The sequence below is a fragment of the Pseudoliparis swirei genome, chromosome 22 (assembly GCF_029220125.1).
Source record: "Pseudoliparis swirei isolate HS2019 ecotype Mariana Trench chromosome 22, NWPU_hadal_v1, whole genome shotgun sequence".
NCBI lineage: Eukaryota > Metazoa > Chordata > Actinopteri > Perciformes > Liparidae > Pseudoliparis > Pseudoliparis swirei.
This window is the reverse complement of record NC_079409.1, coordinates 5,305,222-5,330,824: the sequence shown is the minus strand read 5'-3', so window position 1 is coordinate 5,330,824 and position 25,603 is coordinate 5,305,222. Positions and strand designations below refer to the sequence as shown.

Below are 25,603 nucleotides of genomic sequence, written 5' to 3'. Positions count from 1 at the left end.
TCCCAGCAGCCCCCATGTATCACTAAAGCACTGCAGGCTCTTGGTTGGGGGGGGGGGGGGGGGGGCTGTGCTTCACTAAAGCTAGATTAGTGTTGGGCAACAGATAAGTAAGAAAAGAGGAAAGAGGATGAGCTCAACTCAATCTATTAATACGGAACAAAAAGACGGAGAGCGTGACGACGCACCCGGACTAAAGGTTCATTTGTACTTACAGAACCCTGAATGCAGATGACCTGCGATACTATTGATCTAAGAATAGAGGAGGCCCAACAATCTGGAGCTCAGAGAGCGTTTTGGCACTTTGAGGTTCAGGTTGTACAAACAGGTTTTTGGTAAAATGGCTGAAATAAAGTCTGTGGTGGAGAAAAGCGTGAAAGATTTTAACGGTCGGTTCTACACCATAAAATACGTTAACGGCCCACTAGTGGATAGTGGAGTGTAAATGACTCTAAAAAGGTTCTGTTAATTTGGTGACTAATTCGCGTATGCCTTTATTTTGTAAGTGCCTTTGGATATTTTGGGTCCTTTTATTTTGACGTTCTTCCGGCGAGATGGGAAGTAGATGTAAATATCGTAACGTGACTTCGCAAAAAGGACGTTAGCTGACGGTGTACTGAAGGAAAATGTGCTAAGCAGCGAGCAGGAACACGGTACTTTGAGTTTTATTTGGACTCTGACTACATGATTAGTGACTTTATTCTTTAATTATCTTGTCAAATGTATTGTGATAATCTACTAATTCTAGCTTTTAGTAAATATGTATATAAGGAGAACTTGTTGTGATTAATGTCCACGTGTATTTCAATGTCATCTAATTAATGCTTTATTTGGACTCTGACTACATGTTTAGTGACTTTATTCTTTAATTAACTTGTCAAATGTATTCTGATAAGATGCTAATACTAGATGTTAGCTCGATTTTAGTATATAAGAAGTAGAAAATGTAGTGATTAATGTCCACATGTGTATATGAATGCCATCTAATTCATGTTTACACTCGTAAGAGCTCAATTCTGTTTGATTTATTCCATTATCTCTGATTTCTGGACATTAAATGGAAAAAGAAACTCTCTTGAATTCATGTTGGTCAACGCGGCTCGTGGCTGAACATGAATGAAGGAACTTCTGGAAACATCAGTACGCTTCACTTGTGTCCGGCTGCATGGAGTTCCTTTGAAGTCTCGCTTTAGATTTTCACTTCTGCCTATGTTGCATTTGCACTTTAAAAAAAAGTGACGTTCATTTTCTGAGGACCATCCTGCTGGAGAAAAAAGAGAAGTGGTAGAATCGCGAACTTGTGCTCGACACACAGCTTATTTTCTTAAAAAATCCATGGTTTTTTTTGGGGATATGGAGAGGGGAACCGCCGCGTTCGTACGTCACCCCCCCACCCCCCCACCCACCTGGAGGTGATGAAGAATGCCTCTTCAGTAAAATGTCGCTGCTCGTCTTTTGACCGGGAGGCTTCGGGGGGGACTTGAAAAAGCTGAATGCACCGTCTTGTTTGACATTTAGAAGTGCTGACTTCACACATCTACAGGGTGTTTCGGGCAAACCGTCCCTGAACTTGGGACAAGAGGGAGGGGGGGCTTCTTTGATTCGACTAAAGATCTGTCGCCGCCGGTCCGAGAAGCTCTCCAGCTGGAGGATTCAACCCTGGATGTGTGATTAAAAACCAATCACATCGCTGGTCGCCTCCGCCAACACTCGCCGGCCCGAACGCATCCTCCAGTCCACACCCGGCGCCCCCAGTGGAGAATGACCCCCCCCCCCCTCTCTCTCTCTCTCTCTCCAGTGTGCACATGGGGGGCTGGACGCATCTCGCGCATGCCGTACAGTAATAGCCCAACAGATGACGGCTCTTGGCACAATGTGAGTGGTGGAGGGGTGTAAGACAGTCCCTTATGTCACATGGGAGGAAAAAAGAGAGGGAAGGAGAAGGAGGGGAGGAGTGGAGGAGTGCTGCAGTGCACTGGCGGCGTGCTGTCTCTTTAACTATGGCCATGCTTGACGGCAGCTGCTGTATCAAACTACTGTAAATAAATAAATAAATAAAAATCGACAAGGCCGGGGACGGCACAGTGTCCATCTGCTCTCATGGACAAGGGAAAAGAGAGAGAGAGAGAGGGAGAGAGGGAGAAGAGGCAGTGGGGAGAGCATGTGTGTGTGGATTATATGTGTGTGTGTGTGTGTGTGTGGGTGGGTGGTTCAGCGTGAAGGGGGCGAGGGAGGTCGACCACAGCGGAGGAGAGAGAGAGAAAAAGATAGGCTGAAAGGAGGTGTGATTTTAAGAGAGAGGGAAGAAAAAAAAGATTCCTCCAAGATAGGAAAGGCCCATCTCTCTGCTGCCGCCTCCCACTGACTGCCTGTTCATGGGAGCCGGCACTTGGCATGACTGCAAATGGCTCGCCTGGTACATTAGCTCCACACACACACACACACACAAACGCACACACACACACACACACACACATACACAAACACACACACACTCGTCAAACGTGGGCTCAAATATTATCATAGGCGAGATCGGCCGATCACCACCGGATCTATATCTCGCGGGGCGAAATCAGCGACACACACTCGTTATCTTCGCCTTCTCGCACACACACACATACACACACACATATTTCATCGGGAGATGTTTGGTCACCGTGCGGCAATAAATATCACACCGTGTTGCATAATGGCTTCAAGTAACCATGGTGCTTCTGATGTATAGAGGCGGACAGGTGGATGTATGGGGGGGAGGGGTGTGTGTGTGTGGGGGGGGGGGTGGAACACCTGTCGAGTCGAGCTCGTTGGACGGAATTCGTACCGAGGCGGCGGCTAACGAATATTTCACAGATTAAATGTTTAGTCTGTAAAATAGTGGAAAAATGTACAATGCGATTGGTTGGTGTCGTCTTCAGATGGCTTATTCAATTAATGATGTCATAAATGTGGTAAAAACCAAAATATTTGCACTATTGAGCACAGTTGTGAAGTTAGAACTGTAAACCATATTGATATATACATATATACATATATATATATATATATATATATATATACATATATATATACATATATATATGTATATATATATACATATATATACACATATATATATGTATATATATATACATATATATACACATATATATATAAACACGTCTCACGGCTAAAAAAAAAAAAATATGAAAGAGAGAAAGAGTGCCACCGCTGACGGGTTTTTAAAGGTGCAGCAATGTGCTCACAATTTCCTGGAAATGACTCCCAGAGTGGGGGCACACACACACACACAGAGCAATATTATGCAACCAACTTCTATAGCTGCACTTGCTCAAGAGGGCCCATTGCTCTGTATCTGCTTTGCATAAAAGGAAGGATGAAACAGCTGAAGATAAAAGAAAGGACACCACGGCTACGTCTGGTCTCGCTTTTCTGACTCCGGGGTCACGGCGAAAAAGTTCAGGTCACCATTTTGGAGACCTTCACGGTTCCTCCAAACTTTGCGCCGGCCGCTCCGTCTCATTCCGGGTCCGTCTGTATGTTTGAGAACCTCGTTTTCGTTTTTTTACATTTGATTATTTATTTCCCCTGAATTAGCTTCTCACCACACACACACACACACACACACACACAGTGTGAAGTGAAGGCTTCGACTGGATGGAGTTGAGGCGGCTCACTGCAGCACGCCTGCTCACAAACAGCATTAGTCACAGTTGCAGTGCAACGGTACCGAGGGGAATCTGCCTTTCACCCACTCACGATCCAGTGAGGGGGACTGGACCACCAGGCGGAGACCCACGGAGCCCTCTCCATCCGGGCATCTGCATTTGTTTGTGCAGTCGGACTGGTTGCAGTCTGAAAGTTCTTTGGGTTTTTTGTGCACCGAGACAGGCGACGGACAAAATCCAAAATATATTGTATGAGATTTAAAATCTACCGAGAGGCAATATTTTCAAAAGCCATAGTAAAAGCCCACTCTGAACTCCTTGTACTACGACACTGAGAGTGCCGATGAATTATAGGTATTTTACAATAGAGGCTATAATAAAAAGCCAACAGGTATTCTAATGGGCAGTATAGGAATATCACATAACACCATGGTGGGATTATTATAGAAGATTTTAAAAAGGCAGTTTCTCCCATTCACGCTGTGCAGCATGCTGTCAAATGGAGGAGACGTGTGCATAAAATACAATACTATAATTGCCCATGCAAAAGAAAAGAAAGGAGAAAAAAAAGGTCCATGCGGGGACGCACGCTGCGCTGGAGCGGCACGTGCCTGTTTTTAGGGGGGGGGGCCATCTATAGAGAAGGCACTTCGGGCTATTTCTATGCACCTGTCTTGCTTTTAGATAAGCCTATCGCATATGATAGTGTCAGAGAGACCAGAGGGGCAGAGAGAGAGAGAGAGAGAGAGAGAGAAAGAGAGGGAGAGGGAGATGATGGTGAGGAACGGGGGAGGAGATAGAAAAGGAAGATGCAGTGGATGACTAAAACAATGTTTTAAAAGCTCTGGTCTTACCTTGAAAGGGAACATAGGACATGTTCCACCGGCATTGAACGTTGATGCTGTGCGTCTCGGCGGTCTCTCGGTGCTCAGAAGTAACGGAGGAACGAAAATGGAAAAAAAATAAAAATTAAAGAGCAGGAAAATGTAAATAAATGTTGAAAAAAAAGAAAAAAAACACCCACACACACACACGCGATGTAGTGCTATTCACAGCAGGAGACGGAGGAGGAGGAGAGGCCAATATTCCGCCGTTCCAAAAACTGCCATCGTAAATCCACGATCGCTCCTAAAAGCGCCCGGTTCCCTGTGCGTAAAAAAAAAATATACAGGATGCAGAAATGAGTGTGTGCGCGCGCGCGCGTGCGTGCGTGCGTGAATTTGCACCCTGCTGTTGAGGTGAGAGAGAGAGAGAGAGAGAGAGAGAGAGAGAGAGAGAGAGAGAGAGAGAGAGAGAGAGAGAGAGAGAGAGAGAGAGAGGGGTGGAGGACCGAGCAAACGCATACTTGCGTGTTTCCGTGTGTGTGCGTGTGTGGGCGCGCACGTTTCCCAATATCTATAACCTATCTTTAGCATTATGCATGTTTACATTATATGCTCGCCTCTTTAAAAAAAGACATAATATACACAGTGAATTTACCCTCGCTGAAACATTATTATATAATTATACAACAATAATAATAATGTTTCAGCGAGTGTAAAGTCACTGTACTGCTTCCGGCTACGGAAGCCGAGTGTGTGCAATGAGCCAAAGGTAGTTTATACCTTTTACATACCATAATATACTAACTCTCGTGAAAATATGCATGACTTATTTAAATTCAACTCGTTCTGTATGCCGCCTTTTTTAAAGAAAATATAAATTAACATATAACACATAACATTCAGGCAACGTTGGGGCCAACTGTCGCCACGCCCACAACAGGTGGTAGTTTCACCTCCACGTGCAGCATTTAGGCTGCTAAATGTGTAAGATATTGCTTTTTTTTTACTCTTAAAACTGTTAAAAACTGAGAACTGACATTATATGTTACTTGACTGCAACTTCCACCGACTCACTTGTGTTCCTAAACGGCGAAATGCGACGCTGGATTCGCAACGCACGTGACTGAAACCACAGGAACCGTGGAGCCAAAATGGCGCCTGAGTCTGTAGTATGCCGCCTTCAGGTGGCGTGGGGGAAATCACAGTTAGGCTAGTATGGGATATTTTGAACGTCCTTAGCGTCATTAAGCTATCTTAGCAGCGCGTGGTGGACGTAAAGTGTGAATTCTAGCGTTTAAAAGAGCATTTAGGATGTGTTTAGGCTGTGGAAATAATGGAAACACAAACAAGAACCATCATCAACGATAGTCTCTGTTTACTCCAACTGCCGGATGTTGTCTTCCCTATCCAAAGACATGGCACTTTTCACACTAGGATTCAAAATCCCCCAAACAAACCAAAGTATTACTTTTATGTGCTAACGTAGTACTTGGACAACTGAAGGCTGGCATCATCACTTCTTCCCACACTCAATATAGCTTGAGAGGGTCACGTGAAGGCAGCACAGTGCGGCGCCAGCCGTTGGGTTTTAATGTTGAGCTTTGGTCGCCACCTTGTGGTCAAAACCAGCAGCTGCAGGTGAAGTTGGGGCCCTGTATGTGCTTGTCATATCAGTTTGACTGAGGGTTAAGATGTAAATATAATAAGTAATATTAAAATGTAACCTAAACGTTAAACAGTGTCATTTTCAATTATATATATAATTTATTTATATATAAATTAATATTAGTAATTGTATGAATAAGATGTCAGTGTTGGAATACATGTTAAATAGTTAATACTTTTTCTATAAGTGATTTTTACAGTAATAAAAACTTATTTTAATATTATTTTAATTTCAGCCTGGGTGGAAGTTTCCTGCAACACAAAATAAACAGATATCACTATATAAATATCAATAAATATATATATAAATATGTATTTATTACATAATTATATGATCAGATATAAATATATTTATATAAATATTATATTTTAATATATATATATATACATACATATATATATATACATACATATACATTTTTATATATTAATGGTTCCCTTCATGTACCAATACCGATCACATTGCATGAGGTGAAACTTTTTCTTTTTTATTATTCATGTTACATATTAGGTGTCAACGCAGAGTATACATGTACAAACGTAATTTCTCCCAAAAAATACATCGAACTGAACTTGGACTCGACTACTTATCAGGAAATAAAAGAAGACTACACATCTCCCAAAAATAAATGATTTTCCTTAATGTCGACGTCTTCATTTCCTCTTTTTGTTGTTGTTTTTGTTTTCAAACGGATCGGGTTGAGTACCTCGAGTACGACCTAAAACAAGCACTTGACGGGTATATAGACGTACCATAGAAAACACACGGATACATTCATCACCATCGCCTAGAAAGGTCCAACACACCCCTTCCCTAATAAACTACAGTCCAATAGTCACCGAGGAGGATGAATTTCACTGGCCTGGAGGAAATTCAACAGGAAGGTCGGTTTAGAAATAAAGTCGGGAGAGATTTGCACAGTATAAATGTTGTATTTGTCCTTTTGCTTTCGGCAACTTAAAACTGTGACGCGGTCTTTCCCGACAGATAAAACTGACGAATGTATTCGTTTTGCGAGAGTTTTATCGCACAGATTGCTGAAATAAACCTCTGTATAAAATATAAACTCTGAAACTGGCACCACAGTATTCTAGATTTATGTAACCTGTTTGCACAAAAGGTAAAATCCAACTCCCAGCATCTCCACTTGCTTTATGAATTCCAACTTAATGCCACATTGGAGCTTTTTCCTTTTTTTAAATTATCGACCTTTAGACCCTGGAAGAAACGTTGGGGTTTTGAGTTAGGAGTCGGGCCTATCAGTGTCTTCTTCACCTGGACTGTTACTCTGAACTCCCTGCGACACGAACCTGAACCTGAACTGCACATTTCGCTGATCTTCATGACATTTAACATCCATCAGAAACAAAACAAACTAGAAAAAGAAACAAAAACGCATTCTTGCAAAAGTAATTTTCATTCTGATGACTTCAAACAGACATTTCAATAACATGTGTATGTATGTATATATATATATATATATATAAAAATCAATATATATATATATTTATATATATATTTATATACATATATAAATAAATATATTTGTATATTTATTTAAATATATATAAATAAATATATAAATATATATATATATATAAATAAATATATTTATATATAAATATATTCATATATAAATACATATTTATATCTATTTATATAAATATCTTTATCTATTTATATATACATAAATATATATTTATATAACTATATATACATAAATATATATATATGTTTATATAAATATTTTATTATATATTTATATATATAGGTTTAGTGTGGAATGTACAGTTACACCACAGTGGTGTCGTTGTATCTGTCTACTGATAAAGAGCCATCCTCTTGTCTAGTAGCAACACGGCCTCTCGCTCATCTCTCCGTCGTCTGATTGGTCGACTCGGGTCGGCAGACCAACCGGCAGGTACGCAACCCATATAGGCACTATTCAACCACGTCAAAAAAAAAAAAAAAAAAAAAAAAAGTTATTCGATCATAGCAATATAGTGTGAATATATAATTATATCTATAAAACAAAAGCCGTCTCGTGGCTCCTATTTCTAATACAGTCGTCTAAATGTAAATTATGCATGACAAAATCTAACGTAACAAATAAGCAACCCCCCCCCCCCCCCCGCCCCCGCAATAACATGTAGACAATCTCTTATTAACATATGAGGGGAAAAGCAATATGAAAACCTCCGGAGAATTTGTTTAGTTTTTTATATGAAGTCTGAGCAGATGACAGGGCTCAACCAATACTGTCAGAGTGCCCTTGAGCAAGGCGTTACAACTAAAATACTGTACAAGACTTCATCTACAGGCTTCCTCCTGGTCAATAAAAGGTTACTGCTTTTTGTTTTTTGTTGGCTACTTGCTGGTGAGCTTGCATTTGGTTTGAAAAGTGAATAATATTACAGATAATCTTTGTTTTTCCTCAGCATTAAAAGTTGAAGTTGGCGCCATCTAGTGGTCAGGTTGACTATTGCAAAAACATACTTATTAATGTCATATTCCATTTCTGCAAATATAAATCCCCAAATTCTAGACACTGTTCCTTGAAATGATTATAATTCAGTGTAATGTATCTAGTTTTGAACCGTGACCTTTTTTTATTTAGGTTTGTGTGCAATAAGCCACATTAAGTTGTACATTTAAAAAAAAAATTCAAAGTTGTTGTTTTTAAAAACAGTAAGCCAACCTAATTCACACCAAGCTGACTATATATGTATTGGTTTCATAAAATAATTTAATGGGAAATATAAGCAAATTTTATAAAACTTTCGTACTGTCCCTTTAAATTTTTAGAACGTCGTTTTAACGACAAATTGGGGAAGGTTTTCAAAAGCGATGAAAAAGCAGTAATCTTTCTTTTCCTACGTGTCCTGTTGCTCCTCTACACCGCTGCATATCAAGATTATGACTACAATTAAAAAACGACATGCTCTTCTTGAATACGGTAAGATTTTACAAATCATCGGGAGGTTTAAATATCTTCGTCCTCGTCGCTGTTAAACGTGATGAATGCAAAAAGGCATATTCCAAAGTTAACGGTACAAATAGCAAAGAGGGACGTTTAGGTAACGAGTGGTGAGCTATCGTGATTCTGTGAGAGCAACCTGGATTTGCATCGTGTCGATATTTTCTGTTTTAGTTTGTACTTTAACGTTTTACAGACGCAGTGTTCCCGTGGCAACGGCACCACCGTCACCGCGGCGTCTCCCTCGGTGTCAGTACAAATTCACGTTCTCCCACTCCACAAGGTACTGCACCTTCCCGTCCGGTGTGACGCGCCTCGCCAAGATCCTCACCGCCTCGCCGCCTCCCCAGCTCCTGGCCACTGTCCCGTCACCCCCTCCTCCTCCTCCTCCTCCGACTACCACCCCACCACCTCCTCCTCCTCCTCCTCCACCGCCGCCGCCACCGCCACCGTCACCTCCTCCACCTACGCCGCCCCCTACGCTCACACCGGCCTGGTACGGGGGCATGTCGCGTTGGATGAGGGGCTCCAGCTGCTTGGGCCCCCCCGGCTGGTGTTGGTGGCTGCCGTTGGTGTTTTGGGGGTATGGGAGGCAAGGTGGAGGTACTCTGCAGGTGTCCTCCACGCTGGGGAAAGAGACGCAGACGAGCAGCGGGGTCAGGACCAGGGACCGGATCAGGACCAGGGACCGGATCAGCTAAATGACATGTCATCATGTTCATGAACATACGACTACGTGAGGTGACCTCATCGTGATGACCTCGCTGAGAGTTATCACCCAACTGCTGAGCGTTTTATCATCTTTTGGGTCATTGTTTAGTTCCGATTCACTCTCTCTGCTATCGTTCTGTAGTCTTTCAGCAAAAAGCACTAAAAAACAACTGAATATATATAAATATATCCACACATACACACTAAATGTAGAGGGTCGGGTTGGGACTACAATGCCGATGTTTGACATGTCCAATTATCAGCTTTATTAAGTGAAAATATGTCAATGTTGGGTTAACGCTGCCCCCTAGTGGCTAAAAACAAACAAACAAACAATAAATGCAGTTTTAAACGGGAGTAACTCCCTAAAGTCCGGAGGGGTCGCATTTCTGAAAAAACAATTAGAAGTCAATTAAGTCTTGAGAACCTCTGATGTCATATGTTGATGACATGCAGTCGGGGAAATGCCGTATTCTGTATGTAGCAGCCTGACAAACACTTGTGTGTAGAATTATTATGAGTTCTAACTGCTTCATGCAAAAAAAATCTTTAATGCTACTCTAAAAATAAGGATAATGCTTATAGAGCTTAAGTGGACAAATTGTGAATCAGCTGTGTAAAATTGTCCTTATTTCTGATTGTGTGTTTGGTGAAAAGGTTTCTCAAGAGGTACAGGTGGGCTTGACTCCCCCCACAAAAAAGTATATGTACACACAAAGGAGGGCAAGAGGAGTGAAACCTGTCGTAGTGATGGAGACCCCTGGAGAGGGCGCTGTTTCCGTTGTAGGAGCCGTGGTACAGAGCGTGCATCCGCTTGGGAGGAGAGCTGCGGGTGAGAGACGACGCGTGTCACGCGACTTTAATACACAACGAAATCAAGTTAAACACGAAGAAAAACAACAACTTAAGTTACAAGATATTTTCCACCGAAACTTCCGCCGTCTTCCCCACAACTAAGACGGCAACAATAGTTTGTTTTTTTAGGTCACCTGATTCAGACGAAGGGAATTTGTGGCTGAGATCACGACAACAACAAAAGAAGTTTAGTGTGTCCTGATAAATACACGTGACTACTGAAGATTAATTTTTTCACGGGAATGAATGATTATTGTAACCCATCCCGCGAAAGCCAAACGCCAGATGTAGATGTTATAGACTAAATTAAGTGTGAAGAATAAAAAACTACAGTAACTAAATGCTCTACAAGAACACATTTACATGACTTTTCTAAAACTTTTGGGATTTAATTTTTTCCAGGCCTAGAAATAACCATTTATAAAATTCCAGGACTTTTCCAGGTTTTTCCACGAGCGTACGAACCCTGCCATACGGATTGCCGTACCTCAAACTAAGCTCCTCCTCCGACTTCCTGGAGTTGCAGAGGCTGGCTCCTCCCACGTAGCCATGGCAACAAGGCAGCAGCTCAATGGGGTTGGCAGCAACTGAGGGTGGACAAGCCTAGACACAGGAAACACACACACACACACACACACAGAGAGATCAGCTCGTGTCTGGATGCCATCATCATCACAGGAGTCGATCAGCTGTGACGCCTCCGGCGCGGCGAGCGGCGAGTTTTGAGATTAATGTGTTTAGGCGAAGGGAAAAAAAAAAAGGAGCTTGGATCACATGTTCCTGCTTTGGCGCCCGGTCCCCGGCTGTAATCGACCGCAAAGTGCACTTGGAGGTGACCCCGGGGGCGTCGCACGTCGGCGTTCCTCCCCGTCTCACTTTCGCCCCCCGAAAAAAACCTGCTCCTCCTCTAAGACGGCCGGAGATGAGCACCAATCAGAGCGGCCGGGATGTGAACGGGAGCGAGAGGAGTATTGATCCCGAGGATTACTGTATGTGCACACACACACACACACACACACACACACAGGCGCGCGGATCAGAGTGTTGTGTAGGAGGACGGAGCACAAAGAGCGCTCACCGATAAGAACGCCGTGTACAAATAGTCCCCGCCGTTTCATGGGGATCCGCTGGGAGTCGGGTTTGATGATGATGATAAATGTGGCGCCGAACTGCAGATGTTGATGACATACGCGAGCGTGGGGGGTAGGGGGAGGGGGGTGGGTTTAACCACGACACGAACACTTCATCTCCCCGAACGCCTCCTTCACTGTCAGGCGGCGGCGAGCTGCGCCGGGTGTTCCGAGACGACGGATTTAGAGTGCGGCGCGAAGCCTCCGTGACTGACAGGTGGAGCGCTCAGAGCCGCTCACCTGGACGCAGAGAGGAGGTCACGGGAGGCGGAGGCGTGGCGGCAGACAGAAGCACTGACCTGTGTCTCCATGATGCGACGCTTTGATTTACGAGACTCCGCCCCCCCCGCTCTCCTCTGGCAGGGGAGTGACAACGGGCTGAAAAACACACAGACATTAATGGACAGGGACACACACACACACGCACGCACGCACACACACACACACACACACATACAGACACACACACAGACACACACACATGCACACACTCGCACACACACACCCACACACACGCACACACACACATATGTGAATGTATACACACAAACAAATATATACACATATATATAATATATACATATGCGTATATATATGTACATATATATAATATATACATATGCGTATATATATGTACATATATATATACGTATATATATACACATTTATATATCTATACGTAAATACATATACGTATATATATGTACATATACATAGAAATGTGTACATTTATATATACATTTACATATATATATACGTATATATATATATACGTATATATATATATACGTATATATATACATATACATAGAAATATGTACATTTATATATATACATTTACATATATATATATATATGTATATAAATTGTCTAATTACTTCAAAACACCCTGCAAGTTTCCTGAGCCTTGACAAACTTTTTTTTTGGTCTGAGAAAATATTAAAATTTTAGAGATAGGATTTTTAGTTTTCTTAAGCTGTAAGCCATAATCAAATAAAAAAAGCTAAAAATTTCAGTTTGATTGTAATGAATCCAGAATGATGACATTTTTTTTTTTTTTTTTTATTTGCATAAAAAAAAACTTTATCACAATATTCTAATTTTCTGAGACAGTCCTGTATATGTATATATATACACGTATATATACACGTATATATATATACGTATATATATACATATACATAGAAATATGTACATTTATATATATACATTTACATATATATATATATGTATATATATATACACGTATATATATATATATATATATATACATATATACGTATATATATACGTATATATATATACACTCAAGGGGCTTAATGCTTCTATAAGGAGAATAATAACACACCGATACCCCGCCCCCCCCCTCCCAGAAAACAGAGCCCCCCACCGACCTTTTCCGGTGCGTGATGTTGATAGGCTGGTCGGTGATGAGCGGCGACGAATCGGACGTCAGCGGAGGCGGGGCTCGGACCTGAAGCCCAAAAAGACACTTCTTCTTCTTGATCTCCTTTCCGGAGACGAACCTGGAGGCGGGATCAAATATGCAGATTTGTACACTACGCGTTACACAGCGTACCTATTCTCACGGATTAGAGTTAGGCAATTAGACCTCTTGACTAGTTATTGAGATGCAATACCAACAACTTGAGTTCTCTTATAACAAGATAAAAAACAAATTTCATGTGGTCTGACGTTTCCTTTTGCTCATTTCAGGCTGCATGCCCACCGGTGCAGGCACCAAGAAGACGCCTCTATTCAGGGGTGTTTATTCCTCTCATCATATGCGGCGCCTCACCTGTCCTTGTGGGAGTTCAGGGCGTTGAGGAGATTGTGACAGCGGTCTTGCCTCGGCGTGTCGGAGAGCTGGAGGACAGACGGGAACGGAGAATCAAAAGCTGAGTGTTTACGGCCATTAGACATAAAAAGCTTTAACGTTGACGTGTGAAGGAGCCGGCGCCGTGTGATGACGGCCAAACAACACGCTTCAAAACGTCTTCAAAAGACGGCTTAAAAAGGAGAAGCAGAAACGCTCCTTCACCCTTTGAACCCTTTTTAACAATTTGTTTGTAATAGCGAGAAGCTGTCAGCTGTTTTCCGACGGTCTCGTGTGACAAAACTTTCCATCACAAAAAGCAGCAAGACAAAAAAAAAACATCTTAAAATGTTGATATTTCATCAAGAAACTCAGGCTGCTGTTCAACGTGGCGTAAAAACAAAGTACAGGGCACGTGTACACGCATATATATATATGTATATTTATGTATATATATATATACATAAATATACATATGTATATACAGGACTGTCTCAGAAAATTAGAATATTGTGATAAAGTTCTTTATTTTCTGTAATGCAATTAAAAAAACAAAAATGTCATGCATTCTGGATTCATTACAAATCAACTGAAATATTGCAAGCCTTTTATTCTTTTAATATTGCTGATTATGGCTTACAGCTTAAGAAAACTCAAATATCCTATCTCTAAATATTAGAATATCATGAAAAAGTATACTAGTAGGGTATTAAACAAATCACTTGAATCGTCTAATTAACTCGAAACACCTGGAAACACATTTTCAAATGTTTGATTTTGTTTTCTGAGGAAATATTCAAATTTTATGAGATAGGATTTTAGAGTTTTCTTAAGCTGTAAGCCATAATCAGCAATATTAAAAGAATAAAAGGCTTGCAATATTTCAGTTGATTTGTAATGAATCCAGAATGCATGACATTTTTGTTTTTTTAATTGCATTACAGAAAATAAAGAACTTTATCACAATATTCTAATTTTCTGAGACAGTCCTGTATATATATATACATATATATATATATGTATATTTATCTAAAAAACAAATGTAAGAAAATAAATCCTGTGCTTTTATTTTGAAGGTCATATTTTTTCACACTCGCCGGACTATTCGTGATGGTTCTCTTCGTTCGCACTAGAAGCGCCGGAGAGGGGGCGTGGCCTATCGCCATGAAAACAGTTCGTTACCGTCGTCCACCACGGAGGAAATAAAAACTGTTTGTACATGTTGAGGAAGTCCCACAAACGTCAGACCATCAAGCGCTCGCGTCTGGGTTCATCATATTTGTGTTATTAAAAACATCCGATAATGACGGTTAACAGGCTTTAAGTCTCATATGCAGAAAACGGCCGGCGGCGTTTCAGGTTATTGCATCATGGTGCGTGAAGGAGGGAATATCAATACCGCGCCCAGGAGCAGCGAGTCCCAGTTCTCGTTGGTGAAGGACAGGATTTCGTGGTCGAAATCAAAGTATTTCCTCTTGCAGCACAGCGAGAGATGGTAGAGCACCAGATGAGCCAAATCCATCCTGCATTTAAAACACAACCACACAAACAATTAGACGTAAGACACGTAAAACAAGAAGCGCTGAAAAACGGGTCTTTCTTTTTTCTTTTTTTTCCTGAATATTTGTGAGTCTACCTCGATACGCCACATTGTAAAAACCAGATAAATATGTTCTCACAATAAATTAGCGAGATAAATATGTTCCGTGTTGGTCCACTCAGCCTTTATTAGCACGCGCGGGTTAGCAAAGGAGGCTAATCAACGCGCTAACGGATGACGTGAACATTAGCACTAGCTAAGCGGTGCTAGTTAGGATTGTTTTAGCATCAGTCAGCTTTTATTTTGCCCAAATCTTTATGTTTTGATTTGAATACGTAAGAGACACGACTGGGAAGCTCCGGTATGATATCTGCTGTCAGACTGCACCCCAAACTGAGCTTAATGTAGACCACTAGACCACGAGACCACTAGAACACTAAACCACTAGACCACTAGACCACTAGACCACTAAAACACTAAAACACTAAAACACTAGACCACTAAAACACTAGACCACTGAAACACTAAAACACTAGACCACTAGACCACTAAACACTAGACCACTGAAACACTAGACCACTAGACCACTGAAACACTAGACCACTAGAACACTAAAACACTAGACCACTGAAATACTAAAACACTAGACCACTAGACCACTAAAACACTAGACCACTGAAACAATAAAACACTAGACCACTAGACCACTAGACCACTAAAACACTAGACCACTGAAACACTAAAACACTAAAACACTAGACCACTAGACCACTAAAACACTAGACCACTAAAACACTAGACCACTAAAACACTAGAACACTAGACCACTAAACCACTAAAACACTGGAAGACTTTATCACTTTTTCACATTGGACACTTTAATTAAACTGTTTCTTCAATGCAAATACATTTAATTATTACCGTGTATATACTTTTATATTCCGTTTCTGTATATATATAATATTGCTATTGTATTTTTCTGACTGAATTTTTTACTTTTTTATTTCTATTATTCTCACTACTGAGCACCTGCTGCTGTAATCCTGCAATTTCCCCACTGAGGGACTAATACAGGATTAAATGATCTTCTCTTCTCTTCTCTTGCGGCCCTGCCCTTTAAGGTGTTTCTCTCGCTCTGGACGTGGACCCGACTCAGGGAGGTGGCGGTGTGAGGCCGCTGTGTGGAGGTGTGGCTGCTCACCAGGTCACGGGGAGTCTCTGGATGGTCTCGGGTCCCTTTGCACACACCGAGCACTGGAACTGGTAAAACCTATTAAAAAAACACAAATGAAGGAGAAAAGAAATCATTAAAATGATATCAGGTGACCTAGTTTAGACTCGTATGTCAAATGCTGCTAAAAACGTTTAATTATACTTCTTAATTTATCAATTATATCTGGTCTACATTTGTAAAATTGTTCTTTGTCGTTATTTTTAACTGTTTTCACTTGAACACTTTTATTTCTATTAGTATTACTCACTTTATGTCAACAAATGGAAAATGGACAATAAAGATGACTTTGTCTTTTTTCATGTGGAATATAATTCATCCGGAAAAAAAAAAATATTTTTCTCCCCTTTGATTAATCCAACATTTTTTTTAAACAGCTGTCATCTTAAATCGTGTCTTTTTGCTCTGCTGCACATTATTTCTGTGCAGACGTCTTATCGTGTTATCGTGTGCGATGTGACTCCTCCCCCCTTCGTCTCCCTCGCGCTCACGTCTCCCCGACTCCTTTCTATTTTTTTAATCACACAAATCAAACCCCGCCTGACGATAAGCAGACGGGTGCGTTTGTTTCGCCCTACGACGACATCCCGTTGTGGGTGACCCCGACGACGGAAGCTCACCAACAACGCGCGCGTCCTTTTTTCCGCGGCGCGTACGCGTGCGTGTGCGCTGAAGGTCATCGGGAGGAAGATGAAGTATGACGGCGGGCCGCGCTCTTCCTCCCGTCACCTGCTCGGCAGATGTCGCACCGATCCGGCCGGCGGGCCGTCAATCTAAATCTAATCCCTCCTTTTCTTCCCACCTCAGACGGGCTCCTGCACAATAACAAGGTGTCGAGGCGGGGGGGGGGAGCCGCGTGCCGGCTAACACGAGGCGGTTAATGACAATAACGACGTAATGGATGGATACGTTTTATTACACGCTCGAGGACGCGGCCGACCGAGCCGCGTCTCGTAGAGCTCCTCCCCTCGTCGTATCTGATCAACGAATGGAGAGGGGATGCGTGTGCTCCGTGTGAGGCGCTCCGTGTGTGAGGCGCTCCGTGCGTGAGGCGCTCCGTGTGTGAGGCGCTCCGTGTGTGAGGCGCTCCGTGCGTGAGGCGCTCAGTGTGAGGCGCTCCGTGTGTGAGGCGCTCCGTGCGTGAGGCGCTCAGTGTGAGGCGCTCCGTGTGTGAGGCGCTCCGTGCGTGAGGCGCTCCGTGAGTGAGGCGCTCCGTGTGAGGCGCTCCGTGTGTGAGGCGCTCCGTGCGTGAGGCGCTCCGTGCGTGAGGCGCTCCGTGTGTGAGGCGCTCCGTGCGTGAGGCGCTCCGTGCGTGAGGCGCTCCGTGCGTGAGGCGCTCCGTGCGTGAGGCGCTCCGTGCGTGAGGCGCTCCGTGCGTGAGGCGCTCCGTGCGTGAGGCGCTCCGTGCGTGAGGCGCTCCGTGCGTGAGGCGCTCCGTGTGAGGCGCTCCGTGTGTGAGGCGCTCCGTGCGTGAGGCGCTCCGTGTGAGGCGCTCCGTGTGTGAGGCGCTCCGTGTGTGAGGCGCTCCGTGAGTGAGGCGCTCCGTGTGAGGCGCTCCGTGTGTGAGGCGCTCCGTGTGTGAGGCGCTCAGTGCGTGAGGCGCTCCGTGAGTGAGGCGCTCCGTGAGTGAGGCGCTCCGTGCGTGAGGCGCTCCGTGTGAGGCGCTCCGTGTGTGAGGCGCTCCGTGAGTGAGGCGCTCCGTGCGTGAGGCGCTCCGTGCGTGAGGCGCTCCGTGCGTGAGGCGCTCCGTGCGTGAGGCGCTCCGTGCGTGAGGCGCTCCGTGCGTGAGGCGCTCCGTGCGTGAGGCGCTCCGTGTGTGAGGCGCTCCGTGCGTGAGGCGCTCCGTGTGTGAGGCGCTCCGTGCGTGAGGCGCTCCGTGTGTGAGGCGCTCCGTGAGTGAGGCGCTCCGTGCGTGAGGCGCTCCGTGTGTGAGGCGCTCCGTGAGTGAGGCGCTCCGTGTGTGAGGCGCTCCGTGCGTGAGGCGCTCCGTGTGTGAGGCGCTCCGTGAGTGAGGCGCTCCGTGTGTGAGGCGCTCCGTGCGTGAGGCGCTCCGTGCGTGAGGCGCTCCGTGCGTGAGGCGCCTGTGTGAGGCGCCTGTGTGAGGCGCTCCGTGCGTGAGGTGCTCCGTGTGTGAGGCGCTCCGTGTGCGTGAGGCGCTCTGTGCGTGAGGCGCTCCGTGCGTGAGGCGCTCCGTGCGTGAGGCGCTCCGTGTGTGAGGCGCTCCGTGTGTGAGGCGCTCCGTGCGTGAGGTGCTCCGTGTGTGAGGCGCTCCGTGTGCGTGAGGCGCTCTGTGCGTGAGGCGCTCCGTGTGTGAGGCGCTCCGTGTGTGAGGCGCTCCGTGTATGAGGCGCTCCGTGTATGAGGCGCTCCGTGTGAGGCGCTCCGTGCGTGAGGCGCTCCGTGTGTGAGGCGCTCCGTGTGTGAGGCGCTCCGTGTGAGGCGCTCCGTGTGAGGCGCTCCGTGTGAGGCGCTCCGTGTATGAGGCGCTCCGTGTATGAGGCGCTCCGTGTGTGAGGCGCTCCGTGTGAGGCGCTCCGTGTGAGGCGCTCCGTGCGTGAGGCGCTCCGTGTGTGAGGCGCTCCGTGTGTGAGGCGCTCCGGTGCCGGTGAGCACATTGCCGTGAACACTAATGATGGAGTCCTGAGCTCATGAAGGCAGTTCTCTGACAAGCGAAGCTGTGATTATCTTAATCAGCCCGGAATCTCGCGCTCGCGGCTTGAAGACGCCGCTCTTCAACTGGTTTATTTGATTGTAGACTGAATATCTTTGAGGGTTTTGAATGATGGTCGGACACTTTTTTTTTTTAAGACCTCCCCTGTCGGACATTTTGATAGGTTTAAACGATTGAATCAGTTAATCGGATTCATTGTGGACAGATTATATGAAATTGAAAATAAAAAGGTTGCAATCAAAGTTTATTTGATCTATCTAACCTGAAAATTGCACCTTGCAATGTCAATAAGCAACCACTAAATACAAAAATCGATATAAACCAGGTCAACAACAAAGAAGTCACATATCTCACATTCCAAATATTAGATAATGATAGAAATATAACAAGATAATGTCAGCTAATATTGACTTTACACACATATACCAGTATCGCCATGCATGTTGACAGAAAAGCCAGGAAAAAAGTGCAGAAAAAACAGTTTTACAGGTTATATTTGTATTATTATTAAACTGGAACGAGGACATTTTAGTTTTAGTTTATAATTATAAAGTAATTGTAGATCGCACAATGTAATGGACAGTTAGTTTTAACAATGCTATTCTGTCTGGCTTGATTTACAGCACAAATTAAGTTCGTCAACCCGCGACGAACCACAACTGAAAGAGAATCCCGCAGCTATCGTTAGCCTTTGTTGGCTTTCGCTAGCTTTAGTTAGCTATCATTAGCTTTGGTTAGCTATTGTTTTATTATCGTTAGCTAGCATTAGCTCTAATTAGCTATTGCTTTGCTGTCATTAGCTATCGTTAGATATCATGAGCTATAGTTAGCTATTATTAGCTATTGTTTTACTATCGCTAGCTATCACTAACTTTCATTAGCTATAATTAGCTACTATTAGCTATTGTTTTGCTATCATTAGCTATCATTAGCTTTTGCTATCGTTAGCTATTGTTTTACTATCGGTAGCTATCATTAGCTATAACTAGCCAACATTAGCTATTTTTTTGCTATCATTAGCTATCATTAGCATTCATTAGCTGTCGTTGGCTATCATTAGCTATTGTTTTGCTTTCATTAGCTTTTGTTAGCTCTCCCCGCGTTCAACGACCCGTCATTTTTTGCAGTTACATTCCCAGGTCGCGGAAACGGAGGAGCAATGGAATGAACTGTGCAATAATAAAATGGCGTCTGTCCTGTGCGGTGTTGCTGTCGCTAGCTCTCGCGACAAAAGTGGCAAAAAGTCCACAGGTGAAGTTTAGCGGTCGTTTCGGTTGCAGCGAGGGAAACTATTGGAACTCAATTACAACACAATGTGTTTTAATATATTCCAGGCTTCTTCCCTGGTGATCTGAGTCACTAAATGCGTTGCTCGTAGTCAGTAGCCTATGAGGAAAACGATACGGTGCCAAAGATAACACCATTTACAGAAGACATTCTCGTCATTGCTGCCCACCTGTCTCCATACAGCAGCGGCTTGGTGAGGCACTGTGTGCAGGCCTCGTGGAACCACTGGCCACAGCTTCCACACTGCAGCATCTTCAGGTTCCACCTGCAGTCCAACAACACGCACAACCATCAGGACCCTTCAACACACACCGACGCACGTGTCCAACATCTGGCGCCAGACGTCTTTTAATTCATGCATAATTGAGGGCAGACCGAGGACTTGAAGGCTGACAGCTCAAACGCGTCTTCAGGTGTAAACTCCCACCGGATCCTCCTAAAGATAAGGCTCCGCCCCCTTTCTTATGTGGGTATTTATAAACGTGGGCAGCCGCAAACGCATCCAAAAGAGTTTGATGCAGCTTTTTTGGGAGCTTTTGATTGACAGCTCACCGAACAAGTGTCTGAAGTGATGCAGCGAACATCTCTCACATGGTTCCAAGAGAGTCACAAACCGAGCTCAAAAGATATCCTCCTCATGCAGTCTGACACGCGTCTCATACGCTGCATGCAATTTGCGAAAAATTGAAATGCCAAATGTTATCGAAAGTGTGACGAGCTGCATCTCCCGAAACTTCAAGCTGCCACTCACTCTCCAGGTCCGGCGCAGTAGCAGTAGCACTGCTGCTGATTGGTCAGATGCTGCGGGTCCCAGTCCAGAGGCGACAGCTGGTAGGGAAGCCGCAGTTTCATGAACTGCATGAGCCGAGCGAAGCGTCCTCGCTTCAGAGCCCCGCCTCTCTGGAAAACACACATTTTAGGGCCGATTAATCGGCGAACCCCGGAAATCACCGTCGGCGGAGCGATCCGTCTCGTTTCGTCGTAGGTCGGACGTGAGAGATGGTGTCCGACGCTGAGGACGTCTGGACAATGAGAGACGGACGTTGACCGATTGACATTGAACCGGGGTGCTTTCTCATCTCATATCTGCAAGAACTGGAGCACGTGTGATTGATTGACTAGTTAATGTACTTCTCTCCACTTCAGCTTCATGACTATCGATTCTTCAGGATTTGATTTTCTTGGGACGCGATGTAAGAACGTCTAATATCAAAGGCAATACGGAGGGGTTATTTTGTGGCGCCGAAGCCTGATTCGTTGGACTGGACGTCTCCCACACTCAGCGTCGGAAACACACCGGGGCAAAGGGCAAAACCGGGCAAAGAAATATAATTTTGCCCCTAATATCACCAGGAGGGGCAAAAAATGGCCCTATAATTTAGATAATTTAATAGTGTTTTGTTTTTGTTCTTTGTTGTGTGTGTCCTGTCTGTATTACCTGTACTAGGTAAGTACACACACAAAAATCTATAAATATAATTTTTTGATTTTAAAATAAATTATTTTAAAATTTTAATTTAATTTTAAGAAATAAGATATGTTATGAGTTGTTTAGAAATATTTAAAAATAATAAATAACCACAAAGAAATAAGAATACAATTGAATTTGATTGTCTGATTTATGTTTTCTGTTTGTTTTTGTTTTTTTAAAGTAAGAAAACACTTTTAATATGTAGACTACTGCCTAAAGTCTTATTGACATTTTGTGTGACCTAAATAACTATATTTATTATTTTTGAACAAATTTTACAAGTTTCAGAAAGCGCCCCCAATTTCTTTTTAAACGTACCTGGATTTCAGTCAGTGGGGGAAAAAATGGCCCCCTAAGAAATATGACAATGTTCACACTGAATGCCCCCCCCCCCCCCCCCCTCAGATTAGCAGCCTGACCTTGGTTGCGACTGCAAAGACACATTGACGACATATCCACGAATCGCTCTCGGCTTCGGGTTCGATGGCCGGCGTGTGGCACTCGTGGTGATAACCTGTAACGGAGGAGGAGGAGGAGGAGGAGGAGGAGTGTTTAATTTGAGTTTACAAGACAAGACAGCCGGAGTGACGATAATAGCAGAGCTAAAAACACGGGCATGCAAAAACACATTTCACTTTTGACCATTTGCGTGGCGTTTGTCTGCCTTTTTGTTTTCCAACCCCCCAAAACAAAGCGTCAGTCGAGCTGTGAGCCTGACAGGAGACACTCGGCGCAACCTGCTGACCGCCCGCAGGAGAGCGTCTGCAAAACTTCTTCCCGCTCGCTCTTATATCTAATTTCATCCTTCAAAAGTAATGAATTATTTTAAATTTTTGTTCACCACAAATTAGAACAAAAATTAATTTTCCTTCTTGGCTGCGTCTCGGTCGGCCGGAATGAAATTGTGAATTGTTGCAAATGCATTTTGGTATTTCGGGGTTAAAACTCCAGTTGGACTCCAGGCGGGTGGTTTTTTCGGGGGGGGTTTCAAGATTCTCTGCTGGCCCTTTAAATGTGAGTTCAAGGCTCATCAGAGCACGCGTCACACGTCTGGTAGCCGGTACACAAACACTCAAATCACAGTGAAGTAGGATATTGTATTCAGGAGAGGATTTTTGCATTTAAAAAATATATTCTTGATTTGTCAATAATTCAATTACATTTAATTCAGTTTATTTTATATAGCCCAACATAAAAACTTACAATGTTGCCTCAAAGGGCTTTACAGTCTGTCCCCATACGACGTCCCTGACCCAGGACCTCACATGGGACAACGGAAAAGGAACAGACGTCATGTTTCTTTCTTTTTTTACAACTTAATCGATGCCATTTGAAACTCTTTTATTCCGTTTTAAAATAGGTGCATCTTTAAATGAGTAAAGACAACTTGTGGCATTGGCGTCTATGAACCAAGCCGCCTGCCTGTGAGCATCTCAACTTGTTATTGTGTATTCTAGCCGGTGCGCAACGATTCATTTCCATCACTTCCAGCTGACGGCTTCCTTTTGTCTGGCGTGCCGAGTCAGATCTTCAAGGTCAGAGCGAGGAGCCGGGCGGGGAGCCGGGCGAGGGTCCGGCTCCTCCACGGCGTGCGTGACGACGGCGTGCGTCCTTACCGTGGCGGCATTTAAGACAATTTATGAGGGGTTCCTTAAGAGGAGGAGCGTCGCAAATACAGCAAACTTCTTCCACTCCGGCAGCGACTGAGGAAGACAGAAGGTGGCAGGGGAGGAGAGAGAGGGAGAGAGAGGGGGAGAGAGAGAGGGAGAGAGAGAGAGAGGGAGAGAGGGAGAGAGAGAGAGAGAGCAGTCAATGGCATTAATTTATGTATATTGATTCACTTCCTTGGCACCTCATTGATTTCAGTGTCTCCTGCACCCTTTTCAGATTTCACTTCATTTGACGGGCGGATATGCAGCTTGGTGCTAACAAGCGTCCGACTCCCCCCCCCCCCCCTTCCTCCCCCTTCCTCCGCCTCCTCCTCCTTCGCTTGATGTTGAGGTGGAGTGGGGAGGGGAGGGGGCGCCATTTCCCTGAAGAGTCATTAATCTAATAAATTCCTAAATAGACTCTAATATACCAATTACAAGCGGCCGTGGGCCCCGACCGGAACACCCGGCGCCCTCGGCATCGTAACCTCCGACGTGACCGACGTGTTTGTCTCGGGCTTTTTTTTTCAGAGAAAAAAGAAGAAAAGAAAAAAAATAATAATTGTCTTTTTTTTAACTGAAAAGTTTTAAGATCACATGGGCGACGGATTAGAAACAAAGTATTCCTCCAAACTCTGGTGCAAAGTTTTAGAGTGGAAAGAAATACGTTTAGTCGGAGTACAGCGGAGAAAAAACTCAATCTGAGACCCTCTTTCTTTCTTTCTTTAAACCTATAAGACACTCAAAGTGCTCCCAGCAGGAAGCTAGTTAACTCTTCCAGCTGAAGGGAGAGAGAAGGAGAGAGAAAGTGAAGAAGAAGGAGAAGAAGAGTTCCACTCACAGGAGTGAATGTCCTTCCTCAGAACCCAGAACTCCGAGTTGTCCTCGAACCTCACCAGGCAGCATTGCTTGACTCCGTCTACCTGAGAGCGGGATGGCAATGATGGACAAAACTAAATGGAAGTCCTTTCAAAAATATCCAGGTGAGAACACACACACACACACACACACTTAGGTCTTTCTGTCACACACACCCACGAGCATGCGCACACACACACACACACACACGCTGCCACATGCACTTACTCGTTTCACATTGCCGAGGTACAGTAGTCCATCACTCCATCGAGCCAACACATCATCTCCTTCACTTACTCCCCCCATCCTGAGGAGAGAGACAGAGAGAGGGGGGGAGAGAGAGAGGAGGGCTCATGTGAAATGGAAATCCGATTTATTCGCTGAATACTTTGCTGCCATTGCTGACAGAGGGGTTTACAGCCCCGGCGTTTTGGGCTGCCTCTCAGACAGACGGGCTTCGGTGCAAAGGGGTTAACCCCCCCCACCCCCCCCACACACACACACACCTCACCCCCCTCCCCCTTCCCTTTAAGATCAGAGCATATGGCGACAGCCTGCATCCACCACAGTGAAAGATGAGAGTGAGTGCACAACCAAAGAGAAGCGAGACAGATGATGACTGCACACATGAAACGCTGCACGCACACACACACACACACACACACACACACACAGAGAAGATGAATACAAAACACTGCATGATGACTGCTGCAATACAGTTTGATTGAATGAGCAGAGACATGCAGCGCGGCTCCTTGAAGCCTCCAGCCGGCCACTTTGTGTTCTTCTTCTTCTTCTTCCTCTTCTTCTTCCTCTTCTTCTTCTCTCCTAAACTTGAATGGACGCATGAAACGACTGGTGCGGCGGGCATTGCCTCCGCAAGCATTTGTTCCAGCGCGCGCACGCACGCGCGCACTCAAGTCAAGACACAGACGCAGAGGATGCACAACAGTGCGCGCGTGTAGCCCCCTTTTTTTTTTTTTTTTTTTTTTTTTTTTTTTTGGGGTGAATCACACACAAAAAAGAGACGAAGAGGGTACCGCCGCTGGAGGGTACCGCGGGTGGAGGGTACCTGTGAAGCCGAACTCCTTCCCCCGTCGGGGTCACGCTGATTCCCGGGCAGGCTGCACATGAAATGCCCTCATCGGCTGTGGAGCTCCCCGCTGCCCAATTACTGCCCCGCGCGGATGATGCGCAGCCTGCGTGCTTTTTGCTATAGAAAAAAAGTGGATGGCGTGTGTGTGTGTCCCCTTGT

At 44.5% G+C, this 25,603-nt stretch overlaps 1 protein-coding gene across 1 annotated transcript; it reads right to left on the bottom strand.

Moving 5' to 3' along the window:
• Positions 1-9,379: 9,379 nt before the first annotated feature.
• phf1 (PHD finger protein 1) lies at positions 9,380-24,654 on the bottom strand. Its single transcript, XM_056444214.1, has 14 exons — positions 24,577-24,654; positions 24,332-24,413; positions 23,458-23,544; positions 22,261-22,355; positions 21,122-21,270; positions 20,540-20,635; positions 16,383-16,451; positions 15,041-15,164; positions 13,624-13,691; positions 13,217-13,351; positions 12,125-12,206; positions 11,183-11,298; positions 10,580-10,666; positions 9,380-9,755 (listed from the first exon to the last, which is right to left on the bottom strand). The coding sequence occupies exons 1-14, from the start codon at positions 24,652-24,654 to the stop codon at positions 9,380-9,382; spliced, it is 1,644 nt and encodes a 547-aa protein (XP_056300189.1).
• Positions 24,655-25,603: the final 949 nt, after the last annotated feature.